The 15990-nt window shown below is 63.9% G+C and overlaps 2 protein-coding genes and 1 non-coding gene across 4 annotated transcripts in view; 1 reads left to right on the forward strand and 2 right to left on the reverse strand.

Annotated features, from left to right (window-relative positions):
* The window catches only part of LAMTOR4 (late endosomal/lysosomal adaptor, MAPK and MTOR activator 4), a 440193-nt gene that overhangs the window by 135025 nt on the left and 289178 nt on the right, over positions 1-15990 (reverse strand). The gene's annotated exons all lie outside the window — the stretch shown is intronic.
* On the reverse strand, positions 3913-8796 carry AP1S1 (adaptor related protein complex 1 subunit sigma 1). 2 transcript variants are annotated; one of them, XM_060255528.1, is made up of 4 exons: positions 8601-8796; positions 7890-7998; positions 5049-5186; positions 3913-4547 (listed from the first exon to the last, which is right to left on the reverse strand). In XM_060255528.1, the coding sequence occupies exons 1-4, from the start codon at positions 8777-8779 to the stop codon at positions 4500-4502; spliced, it is 474 nt and encodes a 157-aa protein (XP_060111511.1). In that variant the 5' UTR covers positions 8780-8796; the 3' UTR covers positions 3913-4499. The 2 variants fall into 2 exon arrangements, with proteins under 2 accessions (XP_060111511.1, XP_060111510.1); XM_060255527.1 differs by having other exon boundaries at positions 5043-5186.
* On the forward strand, positions 7036-7106 carry TRNAN-GUU (transfer RNA asparagine (anticodon GUU)). The gene has a single exon. It is a non-coding gene; the product is annotated as a tRNA-Asn (tRNA).

The following is a 15990-nucleotide window of genomic DNA, read 5'->3' on the forward strand; positions in this document are numbered from 1 at the left end:
GGGGCCCCAGCAAGGCGGCCGGAAGGCCAGCAGCGCCTTGCTCTTCGAGGACGAGGAGGGCAACGTGGCGGAAGACAAGCGCTCCAACGAGGCGGCGCCCGAGGACGAGGAGGAGCAGGAGGGCGCAGAAGACGAGGACATCGATCCCAACACGATCGACCGCCTCATCGAGCTCTCCAGCAAGCTCCACCTGCCTGCCAACGACGTCATCGACATCATTAATGACGTCGAGAAGAAGAAGAAAGAGGAGGTGGTGCTGGAAGCCCCCCGCAGCAAGGGCAAGGCCTCCGCCGCCCTTGGCCCCCGAGGCCAGCCCAAGAAGGCCCCTCCCTACCCCGCCTACGCCCCAGGCCCAAAGCCCCCCCAGAAGCCCTACTACCCGCCAGCCCGCCAGCCCCCCCGGCGCCTCCCCAAAGCCGACGAGGACGCCTGGAACGAAGTCCTGAGAGGAGACGAGTATCCGCCTGCCAAGTGGTTCCGGGCCCAGCCGGACAGCAGCCTCTCCAACTACATCAGCCCCAGGACTTTCCAGCCGCCGGCCTCCTCCCGCTACGCCCACCTCCCCGCCCCCTGGGGCTCCGGGACAAGCACTATGGCGACCGCCGAGCCCAAGAGGACGACGACGACGACGACGGTGACGACGAAGACGAGCAGCTGGAAAACTACATTGAGAAAGTGCTGCGGAAGCGCCCCCAGGGCTTCTAGCCACACCCAGTGGCATCGTCTCCCTTCCCCCAGCCCCTCCCCGCCCAAAGAAACTCGGCCATTCACAGTGTTTCTGACATTAATTCAGGGTTTTGCATGAGTCCAGAGAAGAAAGTCTCTCCGCCCAGTAAAAGGTCCCCCCCCCCAGCAAGAGAGCAGGGCGCCGCCTTCTCTGTCCGACTGCGACCCCCACGGCCTTCTCTCCCCACCCCCACCCCATCAGCGGAGGCTCAGCGGGTGGCCCTCGAGTGCGCCCTGGGCCAAGAGGGGGCAGGATCTACAGCTCCAGGAGAACGCAAGGAGAAGGGGGCTGCCCCTCCCCGAGGCGAATCACACACCGCAGGCGCTGGGTCCAAGTCCCCCGTGGCCTCAGGCAGGGCCTGCGTGGCTCTCCTCTCCCTCCCGGCAGCTCCCGCCTCCCCTCCCCCAGGAGAGGAGAGCCCTTGGGGGGCGGGGGAGGCGGGAAAGTAGTTCTGTCTGGATCCGGCCCTCCCTCTGTTGGCCTGAGGGCGCCTTTGCTGTCCCCCACCGAACCACACCCCCGATCAGCCCTCGGGTCAGCCTTTGGCGCCACTCAGGCCAAGGAGGGTCTGCCCAGGCTGCTCCTGGGACCGGAAGCCCGAAGAGTTGCCAGAAGTGGGCAGCTGCGCCTCGGCCAGCGGGAAGTCAGAGCGAAGAGCTGGAGCCTTGGGTGGACCGAGAGCTTAGTCTTGCCAATGGCCGGGCCCCTGCGCCAGGCGCTTCAGGGCTGACAGAAAGCTCGAGAGCCTGCGGTGGCTTCAGGGGCGCAGCGGTGTCCGGAGCTTCCTTCCCCTGGGGTCCCTGAGCCTACAAGATCAAGTGACTGTCCCGTTGTCCCGGTGGCTGCAGCCAGGGAGCCCCTCCCTCCGCCCCCTCCGCCGGGGCCTTGAAGGTCCCAGGCAAGCAGGCCAGAAGCCCTGGGAGCAAGTCCTGGGGTGGGGGACAGCAGCCCCAGGCAGACCAGGCCGGCGGGCTGCCCTCCCCCTCGGACCTCAAGAGCGGCTCTGGGGCTAGCACCTCCTCCCCCAGCCCCCTCCCTCAGTCACTTCCACAGTCTCTTGCCATGCAACTGGCCTGGTAGGGTTGCCAACCTCCAGGTGAGGCTTTGACAGCTGATCGGCAGAGGGCAGCTCCCCTGGAGAAAATGCCTCCTTTGAAAGGGGGGGGGGACTCTATGGCAATGGACCCTGCTGAGGCCACTCCCTTCCCAAACCCCGCCCTTTCCTGGCTCCACCCCCCCTCCAACACAGATCTGGCAACACTAATTCCAGAGGCACCAAAGGCTCAGCTCTTTGTGGGGGGCCCGGGGGCGGGAGGAGGCCCTGCCAGTCCACGACCCCCCCGCAGCCGCAGCACCCAGGGAGGGGGCCACCCGCCCACCCCCGCTCCTTCCCCCGCCCCCCTCAGTCCTCCTCGGTCAGTCGTGCGAGATCCTTTGCTTCGTGGCGTCCCGTCCTGCGCAACCAGCCCCCGCCTGAAGAGTAGTTGTCTCTCCGTGTCCTGTGTTGTACTGGAAATAAAGCCCGTCTGGCCTGTTGTAAATAGCACGTGGATCACTAGTTTTGCTAAGAAATAAAAGCAACTATTTTATTACGAGTTACTCTCGTTATTTATGGCCCGGCACCCGGTCCTGCCGGGCGGAGGAGAGGAACCAGCTGGCCCGCGGGCACCGAGTACGCCAAGACCACCAGCAGCAGGAGAAGGAGCCTCTTGGCCAGCACAGCCCCCCGCCCCCACCCCAGCGGCACCCAGGCGGAAGCTGCTCCTCCTCCCCTCCAACTGCAGGACTCCTCCCCTCCAAGGGCCACCCACTGCCCCCTCGCCCCTTTGCTGCCCAGCCCCCTGGCTGCTCCACAGCCTCCCTCCTCCTCACCCCCCCCCCAGGGCCACCCACTGCCCCTCGCCCCTTTGCTGCCCAGCCCCCTGGCTGCTCCACAGCCTCCCTCCTCCTCCCCCAACTGCAGGCCTCACCCCCCCAGGGCCACCCACTGCCCCCCTCACCCCTTTGCTGCCCAGCCCCCTGGCTGCTCCACAGCCTCCCTCCTCCTCCCCCAACTGCAGGCCTCACCCCCCCCCCAGGGCCACCCACTGCCCCCTCACCCTTTGCTGCCCAGCCCCCTGGCTGCTCCACAGCCTCCCTCCTCCCCCTCAACTGCAGGCCTCACCCCCCCCCCAGGGCCACCCACTGCCCCCTCACCCCTTTGCTGCCCAGCCCCCTGGCTGCTCCACAGCCTCCCTCCTCCTCCCCCAACTGCAGGCCTCACCCCCCCCCCCAGGGCCACCCACTGCCCCCTCGCCCCTTTGCTGCCCAGCCCCCTGGCTGCTCCACAGCCTCCCTCCTCCTCCCCCAACTGCAGGCCTCACCCCCCCCCCAGGGCCACCCACTGCCCCCTCACCCCTTTGCTGCCCAGCCCCCTGGCTGCTCCACAGCCTCCCTCCTCCTCCCCCAACTGCAGGCCTCACCCCCCCCCAGGGCCACCCACTGCCACCCTCGCCCCTTTGCTGCCCAGCCCCCTGGCTGCTCCACAGCCTCCCTCCTCCCCCAACTGCAGGCCTCACCCCCCCCCCTAGGGCCACCCACTGCCCCCTCGCCCCTTTGCTGCCCAGCCCCCTGGCTGCTCCACAGCCTCCCTCCTCCCCCCTCAACTGCAGGACTCCTCCCCTCCAAGGGCCACCCACTGCCCCCTCGCCCCTTTGCTGCCCAGCCCCCTGGCTGCTCCACAGCCTCCCTCCTCCCCCCTCAACTGTAGGCCTCACCCGCCCACCCAGGGCCACCCACTGCCACCCTCACCCCTTTGCTGCCCAGCCCCCTGGCTGCTCCACAGCCTCCCTCCTCCCCCCTCAACTGCAGGCCTCACCCCCCCCCCAGGGCCACCCACTGCCCCCTCGCCCCTTTGCTGCCCAGCCCCCTGGCTGCTCCACAGCCTCCCTCCTCCCCCCTCAACTGCAGGCCTCACCCCCCCCCCTAGGGCCACCCACTGCCCCCTTGCCCCTTTGCTGCCCAGCCCCCTGGCTGCTCCACAGCCTCCCTCCTCCTCCCCCAACTGCAGGCCTCACCCCCCTCCAAGGGCCACCCACTGCCACCCTCACCCCTTTGCTGCCCAGCCCCCTGGCTGCTCCACAGCCTCCCTCCTCCCCCCCGCCCTCTCCCCGGCAGACGCAAGAAAGAGAAGCCAGCCGGGCCAGTCAGTCTTCCACACACACTTTATTCCAAAGAAAGGCAAGCTGCACCCCACTCCTGGGCTGGGAGAAAGGAGACACAACACCCCCGCCCAATCCCACCCCGCGTCCAGAGCACAGCCCCTCTGCTGCTGGTGGCCAGCCAATGGGCTTTTCCCAAAGTCCCCCGTGGGCACAGGCCTGGGGCCCCCCACAAGGCGGCAGAGAGCTCATCCCCCCCTCGTCTGTCACCCGCTCTGCTCACGGCCAGGATGAATCACAGACTGGGGGTGGCAGGAGCAGCTACGCTCTGCTACAGGCAGATTGGGGCCAGGGGGCAGTGGGAAAAACGGGCGGGGGCGGGGCAGTGGCAGTGGCGAGCCGGCCTGCCCCCCCTCCAGTAGACACAGGGCACCCCTCCCCACAGAGCAGGCTGAGGGTCGCCAGTATTTACACAGTACAGTTTGTGGGGGCCCCCCCCAGAGTTGCTTTCTCCCGCACAACCGACCGGCTGTGGAGCGTGTGGGCAGCCCCCGCCTCGTGCCCCCCTGGGCGGCAGGGGGAGGGCCAAGTGGCGGGTGGGGGGGAGCGGCCTGAGACTGCGCGGTGAGTGGCTACGCCAGCCCCATCTCCTCCAGCACGCTACGGGGTGACTCATCCTCCTACAGCAGAGAAACAGAGAGAGAGAGAATGGGGGGAGGTGCAGCCTGGCCCCCCCATCAGCCCCCCAAACCAGCCCCAACCTAGAGAAGGGTTTAATCAGTACAGAAGGCGGGGGGGGGGAACTACACCCCCCTCAGGGTCCCCTCCAACACTGCAGAGCCCCAGGGAGAGTAGTGGGGCAGGGAGGGACGCCCCCATAAGGCCAAAGGGCACCAGGTCTTCCAACTGGCCGCTCCAGTCGTGGGCACAAATGGTGTGTGTGGCGGGGGGGGGGCTGCTTCTCTCCCCTCACAGTCTCAGAGAGCTGCTGCTGCTGCCAGAGATGCGTCACCCACGCCCACTGCAGCCTGAGCCACACCAGTGACTCATCAGGAGCACTAGAGGCAGGCTGCAGGGAGGGGGGGCTCCAGCCACTCTCCCCCACCCAGCCTCACTGCAGCAGCCCCAGGAGGGAGGAGAGGGCGGCATGCACGACCCCATGCGCGGGGGCCCACCTCTACCTCCTGCAAGAGGTCGGCCTGCTCGATGGCCTTCAGGACGCTCTTCTTGGAGGTGTCTTGCACCTCGCCCCCCATCAGGAACTCGTCCAAGATGAAGTAGGCCTTCTCGAAATTGAAGATGATGTCCAGCTCACACACCTGGGGCGGCACAGGGTGGGGTGAGGAGAAGCAAGAGGTCACTCCCGCTCCCACCCCAGATGCCCAGCACTGGCCGCCCTCTCAGGGCCTCCTCTGAGGCGGAGCCAAGCGGGCAGAGAGACGGGCAGGCAGGCAGGCAGGCGATGTCGTTTGCCCTCAGCACACGCAGGAAGAGGCCAGCAAGTGGCTCTCTCCGCAAGAATGAAGGCGGTGGAATTAACAAAAGGGGAGCCAGACTGGGCATGAAGCTCCCCCTGCCCAGCTGCAGAATGGGCACACCCGGGCACACACACACGAATGCACACACAGCAGGTGCCACTTTGGAGGAGGCTCCTCAGGAAAACCACACCTGCTGGCTGGCTGCAGTCACCAAAGACGTTAAGTGGCACACAGAACTGCACCCTAAGGGAGGGACGGTGGCTCAGTGGTAGAGCATCTGCTTGGTAAGCAGAAGGTCCCAGGTTCAATCCCCGGCATCTCCAACTAAAAAGGGTCCAGGCAAGTAGGCATGGAAAACCTCAGCTGGAGACCCTGGAGAGCCATGAATGGGGCTGTGGCTCAGTGGCAGAGCATCTGCTTGGTAAGCAGAAGGTCCCAGGTTCAATCCCTGGCATCTCCAAAAAAGGGTCCAGGCAAATAGGCGTGAAAAACCTCAGCTTGAGACCCTGGAGAGCTGCTGCCAGTCTGAGTAGACAAGACTGACTTGGATGGACTGAGGGAGGCCTGATTCAGCAGAAGGCAGCTTCATAGGTTCATATCTAGGGAGGGAGGGAGGGAGGGAGGCTCAGTGGTAGAGCATCTGCTTGGTAAGCAGAAGGTCCCAGGTTCAATCCCCAGCATCTCCAACTCAAAAGGGTCCAGGCAAGTAGGCATGGAAAACCTCAGCTGGAGACCCTGGAGAGCCATGAATGGGGCTGTGGCTCAGTGGCAGAGCATCTGCTTGGTAAGCAGGAGGTCCCAGGTTCAATCCCCGGCATCTCCAACTCAAAAGGGTCCAGGCAAATAGGCGTGAAAAACCTCAGCTGGAGACCCTGGAGAGCCGCTGCCAGTCAGAGTAGAAAAGACTGACTTTGATGGACTGAGGGAGGTCAGATTCAGTAGAAGGCAGCTTCATAGGTTCATATCTAGGGAGGGAGGGAGGGTGGCTCAGTGGTAGAACATCTGCTTGGTAAGCAGAAGGTCCCAGGTTCAATCCCCACTGGCATCTCCAACTAAAAGGGTCCAGGCAAGTAGGCGTGAAAAACCTCAGCTTGAGACCCTGGAGAGCCATGAATGGGGCTGTGGCTCAGTGGCAGAGCATCTGCTTGGTAAGCAGAAGGCCCCAGGTTCAATCCCCGGCATCTCCAACTAAAAGGGTCCAGGCAAGTAGGCGTGAAAAACCTCAGCTTGAGACCCTGGAGAGCCTCTGCCACTCTGAGTAGAAAAGACTGACTTTGATGGACTGAGGGAGGTCAGATTCAGTAGAAGGCAGCTTCATAGGTTCATATCGAGGGAGGGAGGGTGGCTCAGTAGTGGAGCATCTGCTTGGTAAGCAGAAGGTCCCAGGTTCAATCCCCAGCATCTCCAACTCAAAAGGGTCCAGGCAATCAGGCGTGGAAAACCTCAGCTGGAGACCCTGGAGAGCAGGGGAGGGACGGTGGCTCAGTGGTAGAGCATCTGCTTGGTAAGCAGAAGGTCCCAGGTTCAATCCCTGGCATCTCCAAAAAAGGGTCCAGGCAAGCAGGCGTGGAAAACCTCAGCTGGAGACCCTGGAGAGCCGCTGCCAGTCAGAGTAGACAAGACTGACTTTGATGGACCGAGGGGGGTCTGATTCAGTAGAAGGAAGCTTCGTAGGTTCATATCGAGGGAGGGAGGGTGGCTCAGTGGTAGAGCATCTGCTTGTTAAGCAGGAGGTCCCAGGTTCAGTCCCCGGCATCTCCAACTAAAAAGGGTCCAGGCAAGCAGGCGTGAAAAACCTAAGCTGGAGAGCTGCTGCCAGTCAGAGTAGACAAGACTGACTTTGATGGACCGAGGGGGAACTGATTCAGTAGAAGGCAGCTTCATAGGTTCATATGTTCTCTCTCACGGGGGGGGGGGGGGAGTTGGTGAGCAGCAGCAGTGGGGAAGGAGTAGCCAGGGTGGACCTTGAAGGCCCCCCCCCCACCACGCCCAACAGAAAAACATCATCTGACCTGCAGAGGAAGAGCACCAGGGGACTTACAGCCCCCACCAGCTTTTTAGGCTTTCTCTGCAGACCTGACCCCCCCTCCCCCAAAGTCTGCAGGAAGAAAACTTCCCAACTTCAACCTGTGGACTTCAGGAACAGGTGGCTTCTAGAACCCGGGATGCTTCTGTCATTTAGAGGAGCGGGAGGGAAGAAGAGGCTGAACTGAATCCCAGGCCTCTGCAGAGCCCTGCCTTCACAACACCCATGAACACCCGGGAAGCTGCCTTCCCCAGAACTAGCCCTGGGTCCACCAGAGTCAGCCTCGTCCACTCAGACTGGCAGCCGCTCTCCCGCCCTCCTTCGCATCACCCACAACCTGGTCCTTTTGACCTGGAGGTGCTGCCGCCGCCAGTGATTGGACCTTCTGCACACCAAGCAGAGGCTCTGCCCCCGAGCCACAGCTCCTCCCACCCCCAAGGTACACACCAGTCCCTCCCCCCACCACCTCTGGGCCAGGACAGGACCCCTCCCCAAGCCCCACTGGCCAGGCCACTCACACTGCCAAAATACTTGTCCAGCAGCTCCACGTATCGGTGGATGAGCTCCAGCGTTATCAGCTCATTGTCTTGTTCCTCAATGGCACAGCAGAAGTACAAGCTGGCATACCTGGGGAGGGAGAGAAGTGGGGCTTCTCGTCAGCTGTGCCGTGGACCTACAGCACCAACCAAAGGCACAGCTCTGGCCCACCCCAGCCAACGGGAGGTCTTGGATTCCCCCAAGCATGGGCTGACCTCACCCACCCCACCCCAGGAAAGGTGGCCGGGCAGGGCCTCAGAGTCCTTGGGCCAGTCACACTCACCCTCACAGGGTTGTTGTGAGGATAAAATGGAAAAGAGGTGAGCAACGCCAGCTGCTTTGGGTCCCCCTACTGGGAGAAGGCAGGGCTCCAAGGAAGCCCCTGCCTGGAAAGCCACTTTAACGCTGGGCGGCTGAGAGAAGTGCGGGAGGGAAGGCAGCTCTGCCCCTCCAGCACTCAGAAGGGGGGGGGGGTCATTGTCACAAGAGAGCTCCGGGCAAGCCACGGAGGCCAGGAGAGAAGAGGTGCTGACCTCTGAGGGCCCTCCCAGGAGCCTGGCCAAGAGAGCCCAGGCAGAGGAGAGGAACCAGACCTTCTCTGGAGAGCACGGGGTGGGGGGAGGGAGTGGCTGGGGGCTTCATCCTGCCCACTGTCCCTCCCCCAGCTGCAGGGATGCAGGGGGGGCTCCCACCTTTTGTAGACGACTTTGAGGTCCCGCCACTCCAGGAAGCTGCACATCTTGGGCTTGCGGGCCAGCACCACCTGCATGAGCTCCCGCACCATCTTCTTCTTGTCCTTGTCGGAGGTGGCCAGGTACCACTTCTGCAGCCGCAGCTTCCCTTGCCGGCTGAAGAGCAGCATGAAGCGCATCTGCGGGGGGGGGGGGAGACAGGCATGCAGAGGAGGAGTCGGGGGGGGCTGCCCAACAGCACCTGCGCCCCCTCCCACCCCTGCCCAGGAGGGGCCCAGCTCCAGGCCTGGCCGGGAGGGAGGGAGAACTTCCCGGGAGTCTCCCCCACCCCCAAGGGCGGCGCAGGACAGGGGGGGCAGCCCCCTCCCAACCGCGAGCCCCGCCCACTGCAGGCCGAAGCCCCTCCCCCGCGAGGGAGGGGAGGGGAGGGGGCTCGCAGCCAGGGCCGCCCTTCCTCTCCGCCCCCCCCCGCCCGGCCGCTGCTCCCTCCCCCTCCCCCCTCACCATGGTGGCGGCAGCAGCGGCAGCTTGTCCCTCGCGGGCCCCCGTCCGACCGTCCGTCCGCCCCTCGCCCGAACCTGCCCAGGTGCCTCGCAGCCGGCCCCGCCCTCCATGCCGCGCATGCGCCCCGGGCCCGCTTCCGGGAGGGAGGGAGGCTGACGTCATCCCCAGCGGCCAGGGGCGGGGCCTCCGGCGACCGGGCGGAAGGAGGCGGGCGCGGAAGTCGCCATGGCGACGACGGGCGGGGGGCCGCGGGAATGGTTGCCAACTCCGGCGGGGGGACTCCTGGAGACACGGGAGGGTCTCGGCCTCTGCACCGGGGGAGGGGAGGGGCGGGAGTGGGGGTCGCCATGGCCCTGGGAGGACCCCTCCACTTCCGGGGACCGCCCTGAGTGCGAATCCCGCGCAGCATCGCCTCCTCTTCCGCCCCCCCCCCCCACGCAAGCTCCCCAAACAGGACTGGCCCCACCTGGGCGTCTCCCCCCCCTGCCCCGCCAGCACAGCCCCCTCCCAACGCGGCCTCGGAGGCGCCCCTCCTGCCCCCCACCCCTGGGACGACCCCCTCTCCTGCAGCCCCTGGGACACCTCCCCCTGATACAGCCCCTGCAACAGTCCCCCTCCCCGGCAACCCCGCCAACAGCCCCCCCCGCAGCCCCTGCAACAGCCTCCCCCTCTCCTGCAGCCCCTGTGACACCTCCCCCTGATACAGCCCCTGCGACACCCCCCCTCCCCGGCAACCCCGCCAACAGCCTCCCCCTCTCCTGCAGCCCCTGCAACAGTCCCCCTCCCAGGAAGCCCCTGCAACAGCCCCCCCCCGCAGCCCCTGCAACAGCCTCCCCCTCTCCTGCAGCCCCTGCGACACCTCCCCCTGATACAGCCCCTGCAACACCCCCCCTCCCCGGCAACCCCGACAACAGCCTCCCCCTCCCCGGCAGCCCCTGCAACAGCCCCCCCCCAGCAGCCCCTGCAACAGCCTCCCCCTCTCCTGCAGCCCCTGCAACACCTCCGCCTGATACAGCCCCTGCAACACCCCCCTCCCCGGCAGCCCCTGCAACAGCCCCCCCCCCCCGCAGCCCCTGCAACAGCCTCCCCCTCTCCTGCAGCCCCTGCGACACCTCCCCCTGATACAGCCCCTGCGACACCCCCCCTCCCCGGCAACCCCGCCAACAGCCTCCCCCTCTCCTGCAGCCCCTGCAACAGTCCCCCTCCCAGGAAGCCCCTGCAACAGCCCCCCCCCGCAGCCCCTGCAACAGCCTCCCCCTCTCCTGCAGCCCCTGCGACACCTCCCCCTGATACAGCCCCTGCAACACCCCCCCTCCCCGGCAACCCCGACAACAGCCTCCCCCTCCCCGGCAGCCCCTGCAACAGCCCCCCCCCAGCAGCCCCTGCAACAGCCTCCCCCTCTCCTGCAGCCCCTGCAACACCTCCGCCTGATACAGCCCCTGCAACACCCCCCTCCCCGGCAGCCCCTGCAACAGCCCCCCCCCCCGCAGCCCCTGCAACAGCCTCCCCCTCTCCTGCAGCCCCTGCGACACCTCCCCCTGATACAGCCCCTGCAACACCCCCCCTCCCCGGCAGCCCCTGCAACAGCCCCCCCCGCAGCCCCTGCAACAGCCTCCCCCTCTCCTGCAGCCCCTGCGACACCTCCCCCTGATACAGCCCCTGCAACACCCCCCTCCCCGGCAGCCCCTGCAACAGCCCCCCCCGCAGCCCCTGCAACAGCCTCCCCCTCTCCTGCAGCCCCTGCGACACCTCCCCCTGATACAGCCCCTGCAACACCCCCCTCCCCGACAGCCCCTGCAACAGCCCCCCCCCAGCAGCCCCTGCAACAGCCTCCCCCTCTCCTGCAGCCCCTGCGACACCTCCTGTCATGGGTGCTGGGGACCCTGTAGAGGAAGTTGAGCCTGCAGCAGAAACTGTGCCCCTGCCACCTGCACCAGTGCCCCTGCCTCCTGCTGGAGAAGATCCCAGCCCCCCTGCCTCGCCCTCTCGGGTGGCGCGTGTGCGTGACCGCCTCCGTCAGGACCTCAGGGATCGGAGGAGGGCGGCACGCTCACAAGCAAGACGCTCCCTGAGCCCTGAGTTTTGAGAGGATTCTGGCCCTTCTAAGAGCAAGGATGCTTGAGTTGCAACAGGATCCTGGCTGCCTCTCTGAGCCAGCAATTAGCCCAAATGGGCAACAGCCAGCAGAGGGCTATATAGCTGTAGGCTTTGGGAGGAGGCTTTGTGGAAGCAACTAGTCATCTACCTGACGTCCTAGCATCCACTTCGGCTTTTGACTTTGGACCTCCTGACCTTGGCTTGACTTCTGGACCCCCTGACTACGGCTTCTGAACCTCTGACCTACGATACCTGGACAACGATTTGGCTTTGGCACCTTGGACACTCTTGCTCACCGGTTACAAACCTTGGACTGCCCCTGGACTTCGCCTGGCCTGGCCCCAGCTCGTGACAGATTGCTTCCACCCACACAAACACCCATTCCACAGGATGGATGCTGAAGCAAGTGGAACCGCAGGACTACTGGCTGCCCTCCAAGCCCAGGTACAGCAGCTGACACAGGCAGTAGTGCACTTGCAGCAACAGCCTGCAGCCAGTGCTCCAGCCAAGTGCCCAGTTCCCCCACCTGACAGATTTGGGGGTGCTGTGGAAGAATTTCCTGCGTTCCTGGCACAGTGTCAGCTGTACTTTGAACTAAGAGCACGGGACTTCCCCAATGACAAGACGAAGGTGTGTTTTATCATTAGTCTGTTAAAGGGGCAGGCGGCCAAGTGGGCCACACCCCTACTGGTTGGGTCCTCTCCCCTACTGACTGATTACCAGGGGTTTGAGGCCCACCTGTCTGCTGCCTTCTCCAACCCAGTCCAAGCAGCCACAGCCAACCGGAAAATCAGGGCCCTGAAACAAGGCCAGTCCTCGGTGGCTCAGTATGCCACCGAATTCAAGCTCCTGGCCCAAGACTTGGCGTGGAATGAGGCTGCTCAGATGGACCAGTTTACCGAGGGGTTGGCAGAGGAAGTCCTGGACGAACTGGCCAGGGTGGAGCGGCCCCCCACGCTCCAGGAACTTATCACCCTCTGCCTCCGCATCGATGGCCGCCTGGAAAGTCGCCGCCAAGCCAAGACCCGAGGGCGCCAGCTCCCTGCGCCATGCCACTTGGCTCCTTTCCCATCCCCAGCTAGTACCAGAGACGAGGGTGAGCCTATGCAGCTTGGAGCTGCTCGACCCCGCCTGACTCCAGAAGAAAAGGCCAGACGCCGCACGCAGAACCTGTGCCTCTACTGCGGCACGGCAGGCCACTATGCCTCTGGCTGCCCTGCTAAACATCGAATACCCAGACCTACATTGCCGCCACCGCCAAAAGGCCAGCCCCAGGCGTAAGTGGACCCTCCAGCCTGGGGCGACTAGCTGGGTCCTCCGAACAACAGACTGATACCCCGGGCCCGTTCCTGCTACCAGTCAAACTCCATCTGCCCGATGGACGCTGGCTGTTCGTGTATGCCATGCTGGACTCGGGAGCGGCCCACTGTTTCGTAGATGCCGCCTTTGTAAAGCAGCACCAGATCCCAGTGCAGCCAAAAGAGATTCCGACGCTGGTGGAGGCTATTGATGGGCGCCTCCTCCGTTCTGGCCCCGTCACCCAGGAGACCTGTCCCATCACCTTCCACGTCCAGCAGCACCAAGAACAGCTGCAGTTTGATGTCGCCCGCATGCCTCGCTTCCTGCTGATTCTAGGCCTTTCCTGGCTGAAGCTGCACAACCCCATCGTGGACTGGGCTCAGCAAGAACTACGCTTCCGAGACCCATGCCCCCATCTGACTCCTCCCACCACTCTAGCAGCCGGCATCCCGAGTGGTGGTCCTCAGCTCCCTCAGAAGTATGCAGATTTCGCCGATGTCTTTGAAGAGACAGGAGCAGATCAGCTTCCCCCTCACCGACCCTATGACTGTGCCATTGATTTGGTACCTGGGGCACCACTCCCGGTGGGGCGTCTGTACCCAATGTCGGAGCCTGAGTTGGCAGCTTTGCGAGACTACCTGGACAAGAACCTGAAGCGCGGATTCATCCGACCCTCAACTTCTCCCCTGTCTGCTCCAGTCCTCTTCGTGAAGAAGAAAAGCGGGGAGCTCCGGCTGTGCAATGACTACCGGGCCCTGAACAAGATCACCATCCGCGACCGGTACCCTCTACCACTGATCCCTGAACTCTTGGATCGTTTAAAGGGGGCCCAAATCTACACCAAGCTGGACCTCCGCGGAGCGTACAATTTGGTGCGCATACGTCCCGGAGACGAATGGAAGACCGCGTTTGGGACCCGATACGGGCAGTACGAGCACCTGGTGATGCCCTTCGGATTGACCAACGCCCCCGCTGTCTTCCAGAGGTTCATGAATGATGTATTCCGGGACCTGCTCGACCGCTTCGCGATCATATACCTGGATGACATTCTAATTTACTCCCGCAATCCTGCCCAGCATGCCGAGCACGTCCGCCAGGTCCTACAGCGCCTACGAGCCCATGGCCTCTACGCCAAGCTGGAGAAGTGCGACTTTGACCTGCGCTCCGTCGAGTTCCTTGGTCACATTGTGTCACCACAGGGAATCCTCATGGACCCGAAAAAGGTGGAAGCGGTCCTGACCTGGCAGGCCCCTCAGAATCGCAAAGACCTGCAGCGGTTCCTTGGTTTTGCCAACTACTATCGGCAATTCATCCCAGCCTATGCATCTCTGACAACACCCCTGACTCAACTACTCCGCCCCAAAGAACCTTTCCACTGGTCCCCAGAGGCCGATAACGCTTTCTCCACCCTGAAGACCCGCTTCGCCACCGGGCCACTCCTGAGATACCCCGACCCCCAGCTTCCCTTTACCACCGTAAAGCTGATGCCTCCAACGTGGCCCTGGGAGCAGTGCTGTCCCAGCGCGAGGAGCCGTCCCAGCCACTCCAGCCCTGCGCCTATTACTCACGCCAGCTCACTGCGGCAGAGAGGAACTACACCATCTGGGAGAGGGAGTTGCTCGCGATCAAGGTGGCTTTTGAGGTTTGGAGACATTACCTTGAAGGGGCTCGCCACCCTGTCCAAGTGCTCACCGACCACTGGAACTTGGAGCATCTCCAGACCACCCGCCGTCTCAACCAGCGCCAGATCCGGTGGTCCCTATTCTTCTCCTGCTTTGACTTCAAGATCACCTACATCCCCCATACCCAGAACCGGAAAGCCGATGCGCTCTCGCGGAAACCGGAATACGCTCCTGCTTCGACTGAGACCGTGCCTGCTGCTCCCATCCTGCCACCCTCAGTGTTTGCAGCCACCTCCACTTCACCAGCACTCGTGGAGGACATTCGTGCTAGCCAGGCCAATGATCCCTGGGTCCAGCAACACCTCCAGGCACTCTAAGATGGCTCAACAGGCGAGTTCACGACTCGAGGCGGCCTCTTGCTACACCACGAACGCCTCTATGTGCCGCCCGGGCCCTTGCGGGCAGAAGTACTACGCATGACCCACGACGCGTTACCCGCTGGGCACTTTGGACAACATAAGACCACCCACTTGCTGACACGGGAATTCTGGTGGCCACGAGTTCGCTCCGATGTTGCCCGTTATGTCAGCTCCTGTGACGTCTGCCGACGGGCCAAAGACGTCCCAGCCAAACCCTCGGGGTTGTTACAGCCCTTGCCCACACCCTCAGGACCCTGGGATACCATCTCGATGGACTTCATCATGGAACTTCCACGATCCAAGGGTCAGACGTGCATCTTGGTGGTCGTCGACCTATTTACCAAGATGGCCCACTTCATTCCGTGCCCGAAACTTCCCACAGCTCAGGAGACAGCCCAGCTCTACCTGCAACACATCTTTCGTCTGCACGGACTCCCAGCCCACCTGATCTCAGACCGGGGGCCCCAGTTCTCCTCTCGGTTCTGGCAAGCCCTCCATTCCAGCCTGGGGACTCGAGTGCACCTGTCCTCAGCTTACCACCCACAGACAGATGGTCAGACAGAGCGCACCAATGCCACGCTAGAGCAATATCTCCGCTGTTACACCTGCTACCAGCAGGACGACTGGACCACTCTGTTGCCTCTAGCAGAATTTGCATACAACAACGCAGTCCATTCCTCCACCCAAATGACCCCGTTTGCTGCAACCTACGGGTACCACCCTCGGTTCTTCCCGGTGATCCTGCCACCCACGAATGTCCCCGCCGTTGAGGCCTACCTGCAAGAACTCCGCGCCAGCCAAGACTTGCTCCGAGAGCAGCTACAGCGGGCCAAGGAAGCCTATAAACTAGCTGCGGACCGGAAGAGGCAGGAAGGCCCCCCAATCCAGCCGGGGGATCAGGTGTGGCTCTCAACTCGCTACCTGCGCCGGCCTGGTCGGTCTCACAAGCTGGATGCGCGGTTCATTGGACCCTACCCTGTCTTAGAACAAATAAACCCCGTCGCCTTCAGGCTCCAGTTGCCACCCCGCCTCCGCATTCACCCCGTGTTCCATCGCTCCCTCCTTGTTCCAGCTGCACGCCCTGACCCAGCTCGGCCTCCTTCTCCACCGCCACCACCACCAGTGTTGGTGGATGATGAAGAAGAATACGAGGTGCGCCAGATCCTGGACTCCCGGTACCATCGTGGAGGCCTCCAGTACCTTGTGGACTGGGAGGGATACGGCCCAGAAGACCGGTCTTGGGAGCCCGTGGACAATCTTCATGCCCCAGACTTGGTGCAACGGTTCCACAACGACCACCCCGACCTCCCAGGCCCCTCGACGGAGGGGGGCCCTGGGGGGGGGGATAGTGTCATGGGTGCTGGGGACCCTGTAGAGGAAGTTGAGCCTGCAGCAGAAACTGTGCCCCTGCCACCTGCACCAGTGCCCCTGCCTCCTGCTGGAGAAGAT

This window comes from Heteronotia binoei, chromosome 15 (genome assembly GCF_032191835.1).
Source record: "Heteronotia binoei isolate CCM8104 ecotype False Entrance Well chromosome 15, APGP_CSIRO_Hbin_v1, whole genome shotgun sequence".
NCBI lineage: Eukaryota > Metazoa > Chordata > Lepidosauria > Squamata > Gekkonidae > Heteronotia > Heteronotia binoei.

Excerpts from the sequence above, each read along its gene's own strand:
- AP1S1 (XM_060255527.1), bottom strand. The coding sequence starts at position 8,779 with ATGCGCTTCATGCTGCTCTTCAGCCGGCAAGGGAAGCTGCGGCTGCAG. Across the intron at positions 7,999-8,600 it reads CTCAAAGTCGTCTACAAAAG|GTATGCCAGCTTGTACTTCT; the intron begins GTGGGAGCCCCC and ends CTCCCTCCCCAG. Across the intron at positions 4,548-5,042 it reads ACCTCTTGCAGGAGGTAGAG|GAGGATGAGTCACCCCGTAG; the intron begins GTGGGCCCCCGC and ends TCTCTGCTGTAG.